Source organism: Patella vulgata, chromosome 4 (genome assembly GCF_932274485.2).
Source record: "Patella vulgata chromosome 4, xgPatVulg1.2, whole genome shotgun sequence".
Taxonomy (NCBI): Eukaryota; Metazoa; Mollusca; class Gastropoda; family Patellidae; genus Patella; species Patella vulgata.
Window position 1 is genome coordinate 74,123,746 of NC_065882.2, and position 15,002 is coordinate 74,138,747.

The 15,002-nt window shown below is 38.3% G+C and overlaps 1 protein-coding gene across 1 annotated transcript; it reads right to left on the reverse strand.

Moving 5' to 3' along the window:
- Window positions 1-922: 922 nt before the first annotated feature.
- On the reverse strand, window positions 923-12,201 carry LOC126819789 (uncharacterized). Its single transcript, XM_050548027.2, has 9 exons — window positions 12,042-12,201; window positions 9,758-9,874; window positions 6,931-6,989; window positions 5,776-5,825; window positions 4,930-5,022; window positions 4,162-4,335; window positions 3,057-3,175; window positions 2,446-2,647; window positions 923-1,762 (listed from the first exon to the last, which is right to left on the reverse strand). The coding sequence occupies exons 1-9, from the start codon at window positions 12,051-12,053 to the stop codon at window positions 1,659-1,661; spliced, it is 930 nt and encodes a 309-aa protein (XP_050403984.2). The 5' UTR covers window positions 12,054-12,201; the 3' UTR covers window positions 923-1,658.
- Window positions 12,202-15,002: the final 2,801 nt, after the last annotated feature.

Sequence of the window (15,002 nt, forward strand, 5' to 3'; positions counted from 1 at the left end):
ATACTAATTGTTGGATATGGCGGCCATTTAGGGCAGAGATCTATTCTCCAAGTAGAGTACATACTTCTCTGTGTGTGCAGAATTTCTAACGAATAGTAAAAATTAAGATTAATTGAAGATAAGCACTTTATTTATGTGTGTATATTAATCAACACATTGTTTACTCTTGAAGGTTTAGGCTGTACCAACTAAATAACAGGGGTTTTAAAGTTTTCCAGGTGCCACTCCCACTATGCAACATATTAATCCTTACGACATGCGTGGACGGTTCTAAGAAATATATTTAATGTCAATTATAGAAATTTATGGTGTTGTAATCAGGGCTCCACGTAAATAAACCTTCGACAGTTGGAATTTGATGTTTTAGGTAGTGGGGCATAGTCGTAGGAAGCGAGGGGTCCATGATAGAGATCTCACTGTACGGGGATACTGAGAGTAGCAAATGAAATGGGGTTCAGCGTCCTACTGGTCTGCTCCTACTGGGCTAATGAAGACGGACATACGCCATACTGTGTGCTATGAGAAAATTTCTGCCCGGACAGCGGCGCTACGGCCTACTTTTATATCGAATTCCAACTGCAAATGGACCTTTTACGTGCACGCCAATGTGTACACGGGACCTCTGTTTTTCGTGCCATCCGAACGACTAGACAGCTGTCGTTGTTAGGCCCTCCGTCCTGCACCACTGACACGGGGGAACCACGCCGGAAAATCATGATGAACTTTCTCGGCCAACGCAGGGATCAAACACGCGACCTCAAGGTTAGCGACTCAGCGTCTTATTCACTTAGCCACCGTACCCCCCCCCCCCCCCTTCTGAAGATCAAATGATACGATTAGTTTTTAATGAACATTAGTTATTTGTTTTTCTTTTTTTTTACTTTTCATACCGAGTTATCAGTAAATAAACCAAACGATCATCTATCTTGAACAGTCCAATTTATTTCAACAAAAATAAACATTAAGAACAAATAGATATATTTTAAACTTATATATGTATCGATATACAAACATAATAAAGTGTATAGGCCTGTATATTTTGGACTGTTTTTAACACTTTGTGGTTAAGAGTTCCATATGATGGGAGAACGCGAGGAAAACGCACGCTTCGATGTTATTGGGAGTATGCGCAATCTGATTAAAATACAGATCTATATTTCGTTTCGTTTTTTTTATACTTTCGATAGCCTATACTACATGAAGATCTGACCGGCTGATGCGATAGGTTACTTCAGAGTTCATACGAGCGGCTTTTTTGACCCCATGACGTCAGACATTTGATTAACCAATCAGCATTGATGTTACTAGTGGATTACCCACAGTTCCGTGCAAAACAAGCCTAAAGCTCGCCGTAAGAGACCGTTTCATTGGCTAATGCCTCACACTATTCAGAACACGTCAATGATAACAACTCTTGCAGATCCTAGTGTAGTAAAGACAAGTAAAACAAAATTTTGAACTATAAAAACGAAACGAAATAGGATCTGTGTTTTAATCAGATTGGAGTATGGGTTTATGAGATGAACTAAGCCGGCTGGATTTTATTTAAAATTGATTAAAAGTTACATTAAACAAAATGGAGCAATGTCAAAAGGAAAACAGATGTAGAATAAAACAACTCTGGGGGAAATATACATGTATTTCCAAAATTAATGTTTTTACATTTTGGCACTGAACCAGGCTACTGAGTCTACAAATGAACGAAGGGGGAAATAGGGACGTCTTCTTATGGGTGGTTTTCCAGTCATGCAATCAAAATCATCTGTAAAACAAAATAAATATCATATTACAACATAATTATATTCTCAATACGCCTCTCCCCGAAAGGTCACAATATCTGTCATTGAGTCAAGTGGCGTGGTTCGATCCCTCACTAGTTGTAACTGTCAAGGTGTATGGTCGCCTGTTTAACTTTATGTGTTTTCTATATGTCCCGGTTTTTTTCCGACTGCTAAAGACCACTACGCACATGCGAATTATTGAAATAAAATTATACCATATGTTAATTCCGCAATGACCTGGTTTGTGTAGAGTGGATGTTTGTATTCAAAAATTATACATCCTGGCCCCAACAGTATCCCCATGAGAATTGAAAGGTGTCGCGTATGAGGTAGGACATGCTTACTCTTTATCGAGCACCGGGTACCAATTCTCATAGGAGATTTCAAATAGCTCACATACTTTTTTCTTAAAGTGAAATTATTGAAAGGGCTAAAAATAAAATAAAATTGAGTTAAAGGTCCTACTTTTCTTCACCACCCGGGCTATTTTAAGTCGGACATACGCCATGTTGTGTGATCCATAAGGGGAATTTGCCCAGACATCTATCAAGAGTTCTTTTACGTGCACACCAACGTTTATACGGCACCTCGTTTTTTTTTTGTTCATGTACCACAGACAAGAGTAAACCACATAAAGGGGCTAAAATAAAAATCGTAGACTTACATTGATACTTATCTTTGGCCTGTTTACAAAAACGATCATAACCTCCTCGTCTAACCCATCGCAGGAACGCAGGATTCCACCATCGTGGCAGGCTGCTACCTTTCTTTACCATGACAGCAGTACCAGAGACGTCACAATGAACCCTTTCCGGTAGAGTTTCTAAACCGGTTATATTATTTCTAGGAGAAAATAAAACATCGGCCTGAAATATAAACAAAGAAAACCCTTGGTTTTATACGATACACAGTGTGATTTGGGTCAAATGTCAATCATTAATCGAATCAGGTCAGGTAAAATTAAATCCGGTCAGTAAACATCGACCCTAACAAAGTTGTTGATGATATACAAAATCCACTGCAACAATTTTGCAAACATGAGAGTTCCCTTCCTATGAACATGAGGGAAAGGGAAAGGGGTTGGGGCAGGGGACGCAGTATACGAGCGGTCAGGGTACTGGAATCTTCATCTATAGAGCCAGTTTGTGGATGGTATACCCTAAAATCGAAATGTCGACACCTACCCACTTCGCTAAAACACATCAGATTAAAGTTAATTGACATTTTTTAATCAAAAATCAAAAGAGATTTGGTTTTTTTAAGATAAGGGCTAACCTGTCTTGTCTCTAGAAGCTTTCTTGCGTCCGGTAAATTAGCCGCAATGGTAATATTTCCAAACTTTCTACCAATTCTATTTAAACAATTAGCATTAGTCCCTGCTCCTGTCAGATGAGCTAGAAGAAGAAAACAGATTACGTAAAAACGTCATATCCGTATAACGAACATACTAAACGTATGCTGTCTGTCTAAAATTAGCCTCGCTTGAGAACAGACACGAAGTTTGTTGACCGACATTTTAATTCCTACATCGACGATCTTTGTCCACAATATTAAGTTAACTTCGAGAATTTCGAGACGTATTTATTCCGCTTCCATTTTCATATTGAAAGAAACTGAAAATGATTATATAGACGTGTAAAGAAGAAGCACTGATTTTTCAATATGGCGGCCATTCAGGGCAGAGGTCTATTATCAAAGTAGGTAGTTCTGTGTGTGCAGAATAGATTGGACTCTCAACACTTTGACATGTTCCACTTGTAAAGTCCCAGCAGCATTAAACTAATTTTCATTTATCATTTATCGGTGACGCAGTGGTGCATGGCGGATGCCCAGTAAGGAAACGTTTCTGGTTGTTCGGATGGGATAAAACAAAAACAAAAAAAACGAGGTCCCATGCATGCTATTGGCAGCACGTCAAAGGTCTACTGGCAGTTGAAAATTGAAATAACAGTCGGCAGGCGCGTCGTTGTCATGCAAACAACTTTCGCGTAGCACACTCTGCATGCCTCTATTAGCCCTATTGGACGTTAAACCCCATTTCATCGGATTGCTTTTTTGGATCAGTGGTACTATATTTTATATTTTTGATGCACAGCGGTCAGATCTTGATTGTTTCAGATTGAGAATTCTTTCATGTCAGCAAAGCTCATAAGTGATGTGTAGGGTGCTCTTCAAGGGTCAGTTCTGGGCCTATCGCTGTTAATGTTATCTTCCAAATATAATCACAAAGATCCTAGACATGCAAACGTGAGACTTACAGATATAAAAATCCTAACGGTATGCATATGTTGTTAATCAATAAATAAAATGGGTTTTAACGTTCTACTTTTCTGCACCAGACTGATTAGTGATGACGGACATAGGTAAACGTGAAACTTACTGATAGTAAAATTACTAAAGTCAGCTGCCGATGCGTTGAAACCGCTGGGATTTCCAGGTAGTACAGAGAAGGAAGCATCTGTATTTAAAAAGGGCAGAGTAAAGTCGAAACCATTTCGTCTGTCTACAGTTACACCATAACCAGGACAAGCATCAAACCACTCAGCCATCAAACCTGTTTAAATGTTTTTAATAAAACAAATAAGTCGTAATTACTTATTAATTACTCATAATTCACTACTGGTTCATTTCAATCAATATTGATGATGTTGTTATTTTATCGTGAAAAGGTGGAATCCTGATATTTAATATTTAAGACTCAGTGAACATTTTAAAATTAATTCCCGACGTCAGTTTCGCTATGGTGACGATCGCCATTTGTAATGGGAAGACTTGATGAACAAAAACAAAACATATCCAACAATTCAATACGAAAATAATTAAAAATGGCTGATCCACACCCCCCCCCCCCCCCTAAAAAAAACAACAACAAAGGAAATAAACTAGGCTGCGCTAAGCATCCGAACTTTTCAATGTGTGCTGCTCACGTATTTCACCGAACATAATAGTCTCTGTTCTGGATAATAGAGACTACGACCATAACAATGTTTTTATAATTTGAATCTAAATCGTTTATTGCATTCCGAAGAAATATAGCTATGTGCCTTTTTAACCTCCACGTCCCTCTCCTGACATATTTAATAGGTATTTAAACTTTTTCATCTTTGTATTTTTAAAATTCTAAAGGTTATAATATAGTCTGTTTTACCTCGACCAGGATAGTTGATGTTTCTATCAGTAAAGGTACATTCTGTAAACTGGGCTAATGTCATGCTACACTTCTTTCTGGCTTCTGTACAAACTAAAATATTATAAAATGGTAAAATATCCCGCCACTTCTTAGCTTCTCGTAAAGAAACGTTTTCATAGTCGTAATGCGAAAGCCTTATTTTAACACTGTACATGATGGCTGACCTTTAATGTCACGTCTAGTATAATTTTACATGTGATGTCACATCATAGGCGTCGATAACATGTGCGTTGTTTATATCGGACGTAGTAACACAAACTGGTCCGGACAGAATTGGTGCCTTTTACTCATTTTTATGCTTCCGCGTACTATTTCCTGTAACCATTTACATTCACACTAAATAGAAATATTTTTTTCATATCCAGATATACTTCAAACATCTTTTATTTTCTCTTAAAATTTGTTTTAAAATTCAAAATGTCATCCCTATCAGTGATACTGGGCGGACAAGCGAATATTATTTACTGCTGATCAGTTTTGCTTCGTACCGTATAGCTCAACATGTTTCTGGAATCACGCATATTCATTTTACTTCACTCCGGTTTCCTCCTGACCTTTCCATTGGTCCAGGAACCGTTAGCTATTATCCTATTGATATTGGTCAGATCTATTTACCAAGGTCATCTGCATATTTCCACAAGTTCACGAGATGTAAACAGGGTTAGGGCACGTAATTGTTGCCGAAGATTGTGGGTTAGGATAAGGGTAAGACTTAGGGCTAGGTCTTGGGTTAGGTTTAAGAATTTGGGGGAGAGGTTAAGTCTCCACATAAGCACTGAAATAAACTAGAAATAAATATCTTACCAGCATTTACAAAATCAACTGTAAATCCAACTAATTCTCCTTCATTTGATCTGGATAATAGAAACTACTGTATACAATGTCTAGATAGTGAAACATGTAGTAAGATCCAACACAGTTTATATGGAAATACAATCACTGGTTTATAAGTATTAATAGGGCTTCAAATTGTGTTTATTTTGTCTATATCAAATATATGGCTTTGTTGCTCCCTGGTCACTGTTAACCCCCATCAATTAACTATATTTAAGTTTTAATTATTTTTTGATCAATTTAACTATTATCTTGTATTATAACAGCATTTATCTATGGCTTCTTTTTTGTTTTACTATAAATATCACCTTTTAGTTTAACTAAATATATTTGTGCTTGATAACGATAAGAGAATACTTGTCGAAACGTCGTGCTATACTTATAAACCAGTGATTGTATTTCCATATAAACTGTGTTATGTTTTTAATGTGTTCAAACGCTAAATGCCACTCAAGGATTATGTAGTAAGATGTTATTTTTATATATGTAAATAAAGACAATGTATTTAATAGCCGAATAGCATAGTATGGACGTCTACAACAACCATTGGTAATTTCTACTTTTCCCCTCTTCAAAACACGAAAGTCGATAATTAAAATTTAGGAAAAAACGAGGAGCGATATTATCGCGGTGTGTTTATTTCTTAATTTCTTATTATCGAGTCCATTTTGGCTTGTATAGCGTGCTGTCGCCTCACAATTTGTCGTAACTTCTACTTTTCGACTTTTCGGCTTTCGCGTTCCGGAGAGGCGAAAATTAGGAATTACGAATGGTAGTTATAGGCTTCCATAGCCGAGCGACTAACGCGGCAAAATTGTCATAATTCTGTGTTTGGGAGTTCCAATAGTGGCGGGAGACGCGATTGTAACGTCCAATTTTCATCACTGGCTGGGCTACGACATTCAATGTACTATGAGGAAAATATTGCCCTGTCAGGGGTTCTTTTACATGCACGCAAATGTGTTCACGGGATCTCATTTTTTATCCCATCTGAGCGACTAGACAGGCCTTCCGTCCTGTACTACTGACAAGGAGAAACTACAATTGAACCGGGATCGAGCATTGCGCAACCGTGGCCCCCTTATACAAAAGAACAAGCGGTATAACAATGGCTATGTTACTTACAAATAATTAAAAGGCTTTCTACGCCCACTAACAGCAAATAACCAAATTTTATCATCGTCCTGTGGGAGAGAAATGAAATGAAATGAAATGGGGTTTAACGTCCTACTGTTCTGCTCCTAAACTGGGCTAATGAAGACGGGCATACGCCATACAGTGTGCTATGAGGGTAATTTTGCCCGGGCAGCGGCGCTACGGCCTAATCTTATATCGAATTCCAACTGACAAGGGATCTTTTACGTGCACGACAATGTGTACACGGGACCTCGGTTTTTCGTCCCATCCGAACGACTAGACAGCTGTCCTTGTCAGGCCCTCCGTCCTGCATCACTGACAAGGGGAAACCACGCCGGAAGAAAATATACATTGGAAGTTATGTATATTAATCTAATGTGACAGTCGAGATTTTCTGGATGCAGGTTCAAAGTCGCCATTTGCATTTTTAGAATGCTAACGAATGCTCAAATTATCTCTGTAACTAGACGATGAAAAGGGAATGTGTTGAAAGTTTGAGTCATATTACTTCACTCTGAGCCTCGATTGTCATTGCTAGGGGTTACGATAATAAACAAAGTCTCGAGTATCCATTTTTATGGTAATTTGATCAACCGAAAAACGTATTCAAATCTACGTATTATTATTGTAGCCATCCGATGGCACCGAGAGTTGAATATGGTCATGGTAAGTTAATTAATGTCTAATTAATAATTGATATAACATTTAAAGATACATTATGGGAGATAAGATAAAGAGTTGGCAGTTCTCGCTATAATAGTTAAAAACTAGATAGTGTAAAGGTAATTTGCTGAAAATTTCAGTCAAATTGATCAACTATGAGCCGAGAAAGAAGCGGTTGAAATTTTTGCATAGTCTCGGTCATCATTACTAAAATCATTAACATAAACAGCATAGTCTCGATTATCCACTTTTGTTGATTTAATTATCAACGGCCGTTAGCGGCATATAGGAATCTAATCCAGCCAACATCGAAGGCTAGCCTTGACATCGAGAGTTTATTATGGTCTGGATAAGTTAATTAATGTCTAATTGATAATTTAGATAACATTTCAGGCCTAAAGATGACTTGTAATAAGCAGATTTTGCTCTTGCATAATGCATGTTTAAGGCACAAAGAAAGACCTGCATTAGGCAGGTTTAGCTCTTGCATAATTCCCGTTTAACTTACATCAAAGAAAACAAAACAAAAATATCAACGCTAGAGAATTTTCCTTTTGGATTCAATCGGATTAAAAAGAGGCACATCAAAGGAGTTTACGAAGGCCCATTAGTGCCAAAGAAAATCATAATCCGCTTGAACTGTTTAGTATCTCGTTTGAATGAGCCGCCTTCGTTAGCCCAGTCGGGGCAGAACAGTAAGACGTTAAACCCCATTTCATTTCATTGAAAGAGTGATGAGTATCTCATTTTAACGAGTAAGTATCGTACTTTTTAAAATGAATACTGAACCAGTTTCTACTCTCAATATATATATCATGGTTTTCAAGGGATTCAAAACCCCTCAGATAAGAACCGGTGACGTTAATAAATTTGTTTAGAGAGAGCGGTACACTATAGTTCCCTAATCCAAATTCAAACATTTACTGAATAAAAATATGTCCGTCATTTTCCAGATTAATATTTCAATGATGCATAAAGCGAGATTATAAGAATGATCATGATGGAGTCGATGATGCGATGATGATGATTAACGCTTCGCCAAGTAGCATTAGTGATAACGATTTCAGGACTGATCAAGTACGCCTTATTATATTTATTTAACAAAAGAGGACTACCCTTTTCTCACTAATTGACAAATCTATATATCGCGAAATACATTCATCAAATTGGACGAAAAATGTCTATTTCACTATTAGGTTCCTAATTAGGATACCACTATAATTGAGGGCCGCAGTGGCTCAGTGCGTAAGACACCGGTTCAGTAACAAGGAGGTCCGGGGTCCGATACCGATATTGGCCGAGAAAAGTTCTCGGGATTTTCCCTTTGTCAGTATGGTTATGGATGGAGAGCCTGGCAAGGATAGCGTCTAGTCGTTCGGGTGGGACGAAACACCGAGGTCCCGTGTACAGATTGCCGTCAATACAGTACCCAACACACCTTAATGCAGTACCCATCAGACCTAATGAGAAGTCGTCAATGCAGTGTCTAGCGGACCTAATAACCAGTAAGTAGCCTACCCAACGGCGCTAATGACAGGCCGTCAGTACAGTACCCAGCGGGCCTGATAAACAGCCGCAATTCAGTGCCCAGTGGGCCTAAATCCAGTAGCCAACTGGCCAAATAACCGACCGCGAATAAAGTGATCAGCGGACCTAATAAAAAGCCGTCAGTACAGGCCAAATAACCAGCCGTCAATCCAGTACCCAATGGGCCTAAATGCAGTACCCAACAGACCAAATAACCAGCCGCCAGTACACAGTACCTAGTGGGACTAATAACCAACAGTCAATACGGTACACATCCGACCTAGTGACAGGCCGTCAATACAGTATCCAGCGGACATAGGTGCAGTACCAAACAGGCCCAATAACCATCCTCTAATACAGTACCCAGCAGGTCCAATAACTAACCTCTAGTAAGTACCCAGTGGGTACAATAACCAACCACCAATAGGTACCTAGTGGGCATAATAACCATCAATATAGTACTCAATGCACCTATACACAGTACCAAACGCGCAAACATGCAGTACCCAAGTGGACAAAAAAGCAGTAAATATAGGAACCAACTAGGTAAATAAAGAGCACACGTTTCACTCGTGTGGACGATGCTGGGCTAAACAGGGCACAAAGTTAAATCAAAAATTCTTACATCTCCATAAGGCACTGGTCTTCCTCGTCGAAACGGTTTGTGTTTTCTTGGGTACTTCGGTTGCGATTGAACACTAAGAGTGCACAGTACCAAAACAAATGCCAGCAGACCCCACATCTAAAATTTAAAAATAAAAATGAATTAAGATGAAATGGGGTTTAACAGCCTACTTTTTTCTACATTAAATGGGATAACGAAGAAGGGTATCCGTGCTTTGAGGGAAATTTGTAACTGTCTTGGGGCGTATCCACTACGTCAAATTCAAACAGCCAAGGACTCCTTAACGTGCACGGCCAACACCAAACACTGGGAGGGAACTCCCGATGGTCTTGGTTAGTCAGCTAGCACCTTACTCACTGAGCCACCGTGGCTCCCAAAATAAACAAAAACAAAGAAATGTATTCATATCGAATCGCGTCCAGTAAGTTACATTTAAAAAAAAAATAGGCCACAATTTTAACATATACTCTTCAAAAAAAGTAAGGGATATTGAAATGCAAATACCTATGCAGGTTGCGATATGATAAATAGCCATGGACATTTGACATGTTTTGAGAGTATGTTCACAGATGAAGAACTAATCGCCACAAGAGAACCACTGAGCTGCACATGCGACACGCAATAGCGACATACACGTGGGAGGGGTTCATTGTCAAATTTGACACTTCCAGGAAGGATTGATGAAAACTGCCGCGTACTGGTTTATCTATCCATGTTTGCTTTCCTATTGGTTCTTGCATAGGATTTACTGTTTAACGTATCTTTGCTTTAGTGTGTTACGTTTAATTTGATCGGGAGACGTGTTCGTCGACGACAACGTCAACCGATAATACTGCAAGAATTGACCGTGGCACTGCAAGAGGAGTGGGTCAAATTGCCGAAAATCGTGATAGAACGGTTGATTAGGAGCATGCCACAACGAATTGCTGAATGTCTGGGGATTGGTGGAGCAATTACTCCTTATTAAGACAAAAATCAAAAACGTCCATTTTCACTTTTGACGGTGTATCTCTGCGAGTGAAATGAGGCCGTCAGATAAGCATGTGTAAGCAATTGGCCTGTTATTAACATACACTGGTTACCTCTAATAAAAACAGCAGTGCATTTCCGCAGTTTTGTAATGTCTTTAGCAAAAGAACATATAAATCTTTGTCTTACGTCTGGCATTGTTCGAATTAATAATAACATATTGTATGCGAAGTTTGATATTAAAGGTATGTGCATAACCATGTATGAAATTGCATATATCACGTGATGTAATTCTCAATATAACATTTCACATATAAAAATAGTAACCTTAATAACAAAATAATAATACATGCAAATTATTACTAATACGAAATATTAACTCACCTAAAAATAATATCGAGTTCCAAATTAAATATATACGCTGATTAATATAAAGACTGGCACAGTAAGAATACTGACCGTATGTCTTCTGTCGTATATAAAGCAAACCTTATCATCAGTTCAGAAGTTTACTTGGAACTAAATTAAACATGTTAAGGGGATTATAGATAAATTTGCAAAGATTAACCCGTTGAATAAGAGATAGTCGCAAGACCATTTAAACATTCTAAAAGGTTAAGTTAATATATATTTCATGGGTATTATTTAAAAAATTGTGTACCATAAGTGATACACGTATACTATATTATGTAAAATAAAGAGGATCACGTGGCTAAGTCGGTAAGACGCTGGCTCGCTAGTCTGGAGGTCGGGTGTTCGATCCCTGCATTGGCCGAGAAAGTTCATCTAGATTTTCCGCTGTCTAGTCGTTCGGATGGGACGAAAAACCTAGGTCCTGTGTACAAATTTGCGTGCACGTAAAACCCTACTGTTTTGCTCCTAAACTGGGCTAATGAAGACGGGCATACGCCATACAGTGTGCTATGAGGGAAAATTTTGCCCGGACAGCGGCACTACGGCCTACTCTTATATCGAATTCCAACTGTCAAGTGATCTTTTACGTGCACGCCAATGTGTACACCGGACCTCGGTTTTTCGTCTCATCCGAATTACTAAACAGCTGCCCTTGTCAGTCCCTCATCACTGACAAGAGGGAACCACGCCGGAAAATCTGGATGAACTTTCTCGGCCAATGCAGGGATCGAACACCCGACCTCCAGGTCAGCGAGCCAGCATCTTACCCACTTAGCCACTGTAAGATAACGATGGCGATGAGAGATTTGCTGCTGTCATGTTAAATTAAAAAAAAAAAATTTTTGAACAACAAAAATATCTATGCTATATCAATTGCATAAATAAAGAAAATAAACTTTACCTGTGCAAGCATTTTGGTCTCCTTTAGTTTCCTTTTGAGCTTTACTAAGATTGATAAGTTTGGTTTGGTATGGTGGTTTGATAAGGTTGAGTTCGTATGGTTAGGTTAGACTATCAAATGAATAGAGATTTATAGGACGTGGATTGGCGTGTATGACACTGCAAAACTTAAATTGTAAAGTTCAACCTATCTTGAATGACCTTCGAAATTAACAATGTTTTCCCACCCAATAGAAAGCCCTGCGGACATGGAACGTCTACTGACATTACACTATAAAAAACACAAATTGTTAAATATTATAACTGCTATAATGGGGTAATATATGTGTAATTGTTCATTGATAAAAGCGGGCCCCAAATAGCCAAGTTCGTGGAGTAAGTTGCAGGCTAAACTCCAATTAATTTAACCAGTGTTAAGAGAGCGAAATATTTACTGAACACAAATTATATTATTTAGGTACAAATATATGGTTCAATTTTATTTCAATGATTCGCTGACGAGAGGAAACCGTGCCGGAAAATCCCGTATCTCCTGATTAGCTAGCCACCGTCTTACTTACTGAGCCACCGCGACCCCCCCCCCCCCTCCAATCAAAATTACAATTTTTATTTGGAAACTTCACACAATTAATAATGTCGATTGTTTATCGGCTATATAATTAACGTGGGAGTTTAAATTCTGTTTTTACACTAATGTTTCTTTAGTGTATGAGGCCGCTTCCAGTGAGTGTTACATTCATTGATGTAGCAGACAACATGTGTAACTCGTGACGGTTATATAAAATCTGAAAATCATGTGACTCTCATTAACATCTCTCTAGTGATAAATTACCCCTGTTTCCATAAAGTTAAATCTTTATATACGTATTTCCCACTCTGCTGTCATAACTTTTTTTTTAAATCCAAATTCTTAACTTAGATGTTTTTATATTTCCATTTTGGTTCAGTAATTCTTATTTTTGCCTTTGACTATTTACATGTATTTTTATTCTTATGTATGTGTTGTATCTTCTTTAAGTTTGTAAAGATCATCTGGGCACTTAAGTGAAAGATGTGCTATTTAAATACAGCATAATAATAATAATAATAATAATAGCTTATTTTCTAATGAAAAATTATAATTGGCGACAATAAAGTAGGTATCAAGAGACATTTATATGAAATTAGACTTATTCTTTAGTACATAGGGCGGTTGGGTAGCAGAATGGTTTAACGGTTTCCCCCAACTGTTAAAGACAAGCCCCCCCCCCCTCTCTCTCTCTCTCTCTCTCTCTCTCATATAAACACAAAGTAAATAATATAGCATTACATAAAGGGTCGTCATGTCCTTGAGTTTTATAACTCAGGTCTTGGTTTAAAGCGAGGGTCTCGTCCCAGATGTAATAATTTGAAAATATTTTATAAATTTAGAAAAATATGGAAATATCTATTCCAAAATAAATCCAAAATCCAAAACGGATTTTAATGTGTCGTAAGAATTACGGCAATTCTTACGAGGCAGTTTACTGCCGGACCAGGCTCCCCTTAATCATGTTAAATTTCACCCATCATAGCACACTGCTTATATCAAATTCTATCTGTCAATGATTCGTTTACGTCCCATCCGAACGACTGGACACTGTAGGTACAAGAGCTTCAGCCCTGTAGCACTGACAATGGAAAACAACCCCGCGGAAAATAGGACTTTCATAACCCCGTTTCATTTCAAAATGTGCCTGGTCGAATATCCACCATTGATATTTCAAATTTATATAATAGTTCATAGAGAGGTTATAAAATTGACCCCGGTCAATGTTAACAGTATATGTGTGTGTACATAGCGTATAGTAACGGTGGCCTATTGTTGTCATTTGTTGATTTATACCCTTTTCTAGTAATTTACCTGGGGGATCACGGTGGTTAAGTGGGTAAGAGGCTGGCTCGCTAGCCTGGAGGTCGGGTGTTCGATCCCTGCATTGGCCGAGAAAGTTCATCCAGATTTACCGACGTGGTTCCCCCTTGTCAGTGATGCAGGACGGAGGGCCTGACAAGGACAGTTGTCTAGTCGTTCGGATGGGATGAAAAACCGAGGTCCCGTGTACACACTGGCGTGCACGTAAAAGATCCCTTGACAGTTGGAATTCGATCGTAGTGCCGCTGTCCGGGCAAAATTTCCCTCATAGCACACTGTATGGCGTATGCCCGTCTTCATTAGCCCAGTTCGTACAGAAGGGCGTTAAACCCCATTTCATTTCAGTAATTTACCTCATATGAGAAAGATTCACTCTGCATGCAATACAATGAACCCTTTCTTTGCGGTGGAAAGGTTTTTCATACTTTTTGGATTTATCACAGTTTTCATTGCGAAACACTAGTTCATTATATTGCAGAGTGAGTTTTTCTCACATGAGGTAAATTACTAGAAAAAGGTATAAATTAAACATACATTATGCAAGAGCTAAATCTGCCTATTGCGGGTCTTTCTTTAGGCCTGAAATGTTTCCTAGATAATTAATTAGACATTAATTAACTTATCAAGGCCATAATCAATTATCGATGACATCGAATTTCTCCGATATTAAATAGATTACAACAGCTCAGCCATATTTTAATTGAAGCTAAAAATGGAGGAGCGAAACGTAGCTTCGAACAACCAGTACGGTGGTTGAAATTATTGCACACTTCTTGTCAAACGTTCAAAGCCAAGGCTAATATCTTAGCTCGCAATAGAGTAATTTGAGTGAAATTTTCAAATTATTCATTTTACATTATCTACTTTTGAGCTATTGTACCAAGAATGGCTAGCTCTTTATCTAAATCTTACATAATGTATATTTAAAGAATGGCATCAATAGACCACCATATAAAGCGGTCTAACTGTTTGTTCAGTAATTTTGTATCTGAACTGTATCTTACCCCGATTACTTCACGGCCCTTGTACTGGTGCGTCAAAGCGACGTTGATATGCAAACAAGAAATTTGG